The 3447-nt window shown below is 33.9% G+C and overlaps 1 protein-coding gene across 1 annotated transcript; it reads right to left on the bottom strand.

The window, feature by feature from the left end:
* Positions 1–1301: 1301 nt before the first annotated feature.
* Positions 1302–2723, bottom strand: LOC145642593 (UPF0481 protein At3g47200-like). Its single transcript, XM_081693787.1, has one exon. The coding sequence runs from the start codon at positions 2721–2723 to the stop codon at positions 1302–1304; it is 1422 nt and encodes a 473-aa protein (XP_081549913.1).
* Between the last annotated feature and the right edge of the window lie 724 nt (positions 2724–3447).

Raw genomic sequence — 3447 nt, 5'->3', positions numbered from 1 at the left:
AGGAAAGTAGGCCCAATAAAAGAATTGGATGGTGATGTGTGTGAGGTGGCACGACAGGTGGGCTGTGTGGGGAAGTCGGTCCAGCAAAAATATTACATAAAATTATAACAATAAATGTGCTTAAGATCATGAAAGTTATAAAAAAAATAATATACTATCAATGCATAACTCCTCTCACGTAGCATGTCACTTATATACTATATGTCAGAGGGTAGCACAAATATCGCCGATCAAAGTGGAGAATAATAATTAGAATAAATAGAAGACATTTAGAGTTCCAATTCTTCATCCACAACAATCAAACAAAAGAAAATTACATAAAATTATATCAGTATACATATAAATGATCATGGCGAATCAATCATTTTCAACCATTTTGATGTTGGCTCTCTTCTTGGCATTTCTAATGGGCACACTAGCTGGTATATCTTTGTTTTCCCCTTCATCTTTTGCTTTGATTTCGTCGTGTACGCTTGCTAAATGTCTAGCTTAATCGATTTTGCTAACCATTGACTATGAACTTGAGTTATAATTTTATTATAACGAATGATGTATAATGGTGTACGTATGTCTATACAGCTTCTGATACCGTACTTGGCTGCTTTGCAAGAGGAGTCAGTTGTGTTACGGATGACGATTGTTGTCTCCCTCAATGTATCCAATATGATGATCAACATTCCTTTTGCGCTATTTAAGATCGCGGTGCATTCATAATTGACAGCTATACCTGTACCATATGATCAGTCGAGCCACATGAATTAGTAAACAAGTCGATCTACAACTGTGATCGATGCAGTTTATTTCGAATTTGGTGTATTTGTGATTAAAGTTATGCTACGATTTATGAGGGTGAGCAATGTATGGATCAAATGCATGCTCTATCTTATTGAATTACTAGCATAACAATATAATCATGTACGTATGTTATGTAACGTTGTTTTAAATGAGATGCTAAGGAATAAATTCATGTCATATACTTTTTTTTTAGGGATGGGAACATGTATAATTTTGCATTGTTTACTTCATATGTTTGGTTAACCAATTTCAATTATTCGTAGAATATGATACCGTAATGATTTTAGAATTGAAGATGAACTTGAATATGCTTAAGTTAAATATGACAAAATGATGAATAAAATACGAGTATATATGATCAAAATTCATGAAATAATTTGTATCATGTTACATATTTTTACAAAGAGACCCAAAAACAAAAAAAAAAAAAAAAAAAAAAAAAAAAAAATTCTTAAAAAGTCTTTTATTCATGGCAAGAATCTCCAAGATACACCAAGTTTAGCTAGCTAAAGTTCAGTAAATCCAGCAACAAACTTTAATACAGTAAGAGTAAAAACAATGGATGCAACAATCACAGATAAAATCATCCATGGATGAGTACAGTAATCTCTCAAAAAAATAGTCATCCATCGATGCCAACTAGTCGAAGCGTACTTGTTCAAATCACGGCAAGTATCGGAGTAATAATAGCTGGTTGTTAGATTTAAGTGTTTGCCAATGTTGGTAAAAAGTTTTTTAACATCTTCGTCACTTCCTAGATAATTATTGAAAATTTTGCATTTAATCAGTACTTGCACGTCTTCCACGGTGTCTACCAATTCGTCGAGGAAGAAGATGTAATCAATGAAGTAAGAATCCTTGGAATAATGGCAGTGCTCAAAGTATATCAGGTTCCTGAATAAAGATTCCGTAACATCACTTATATCTAATTTCGAAATCTTTAGCTTCCCTTTCGAAAATGTTATTTCGAGTGGGTTTTCACTTTCACTTGGTACAAATTTAACTCCATAGTCTTTTAGTTTCTTAGCAGTGTAACGAAGATGAATATTGTCATACTCTTCGTTTCTATCAACTGTTATATTTGTGTTTTCAACTGTTATATTTGTGTTTTCAACTGTTTCATTTGTGTTTGGTTGGGTGCACAATGGATTCGTTTGTATAGGGTCGCGCAATGGTATGTTCAAAGAAAGGTAACAGGACATCCTCTGGAGATCCACTAGATGTTTTATGCTTGATTCATCTGTAATTTTCTCGCCGTTGATAATACTCCCAGTAACCTTGTCTCCGGGGATACCAAAGGTCTTGCGCATGTAATCAAGAGTGAAAAGAATGGGTCTAGGGTTTAAATTACCAAATGCCTTGTTACATATTTCCTTAAAAACAAAAAAAGGGAGTTGGTTTTCTAGCAGAAATAAATCTTTCGCTAAGTATGGCATTAGTCCTTGTAGCTTATTCTCTATAGAAGGTTCGTGAATTGAATATCTGTTCTCAAACGTAGGAATTTTGCACATTAAATAATAAACCAAGAATGTAGCATCGAGCACTATCATTTCAATAAACTCATTGCTAGAGATATCATTGAATTGATGTTGATAAGAGCCGCGAATTTCCCATTCCTTTTCCCTTACAAAATTGATGTAAGGCTCCAAGCTTGGATAAGCATTGTAGGGATTTTTAAGGAAGTAATCCAAGTAAATCCATTTAACCTCTTGCATGATTTCTAAATTTTCATCTTTATAGTAGACAGGGCCAATTGACATGACCGAAGGTTGATAAAATTCTTCGTTTCCTTTGAAGATAAACTCAGGAACTTTATAAATGCAACAGATATCAGAGACAACACAAGGCAAGGATTCCAATTTGATTTTCATTGAAGTTGCCACCTCATTATTAATTTGATCTGGCTTTTTTGGAGGTTTGTTTTCCATCTGCGTTAATGTGATTAATCATACAATGTAAGTAAATAGGAACTTCATTAAAGAGGAAAATTTACTTCAAATTCAATGTCCCACTTCTTAAAATTATTAGATTCCAAACTATTATACTTAGGAATTAGTATATATTCAATGTGTTACAATAAGTAACATAAGCATGGATTAGAATATGTGAAAATACAAGTTAATCCGCCAGATAAACAATTTTTGTTAATCTGATGGAATTTTTGTAAATATATTGAAAAAGCAGGATCATTTATTTAGTACTTTTGGTGAGCTGTCCAATTACTGTTTGCCTTTTGCTTTTACTGTTTGGTGAGGAAATTACTTATGTACCCCTCAACTAGTAATGAAAAGACGCATACACCCCTCCACTAGTACTTGAAAAGATAATTATACCCCAGATAAATAAATGTTTTTTTATTAGGGGAATTGACTGGGTATTGCTCTTAGAACATCCGATCCCACAATATACGTGCTCCACCCTATAAGGTTATATATCTATCATAAAATAGGTACGTAGTACGTAGTTAAGCCCAAAAGTCCAACACGCACGGTTAATGTGGCTTATAAACATGAAGTGAATTTTTGGTCCTAGGTTATGATTGGTGAGGGAACAAAGCAAGCAAGCAACGAAGAAGGAGATTCACCATAAGGAGACAGTCTGGTTAATGGGGAGGCCGGGTGGTCATGACCATCTATTGCTCGAGGTGGACAG

Source organism: Chenopodium album, chromosome 8, assembly GCF_948465745.1.
Source record: "Chenopodium album chromosome 8, dcCheAlbu1.1, whole genome shotgun sequence".
Taxonomy (NCBI): Eukaryota; Viridiplantae; Streptophyta; class Magnoliopsida; order Caryophyllales; family Amaranthaceae; genus Chenopodium; species Chenopodium album.
The sequence above is the reverse complement of the archived record's forward strand: the minus strand, read 5'-3'. Positions and strand labels throughout refer to the sequence as shown.

What these genes read in the sequence shown, in the direction of transcription:
- LOC145642593 (XM_081693787.1), bottom strand. Translation starts at nt 2,723, where the DNA reads ATGGAAAACAAACCTCCAAAAAAGCCAGATCAAATTAATAATGAGGTG.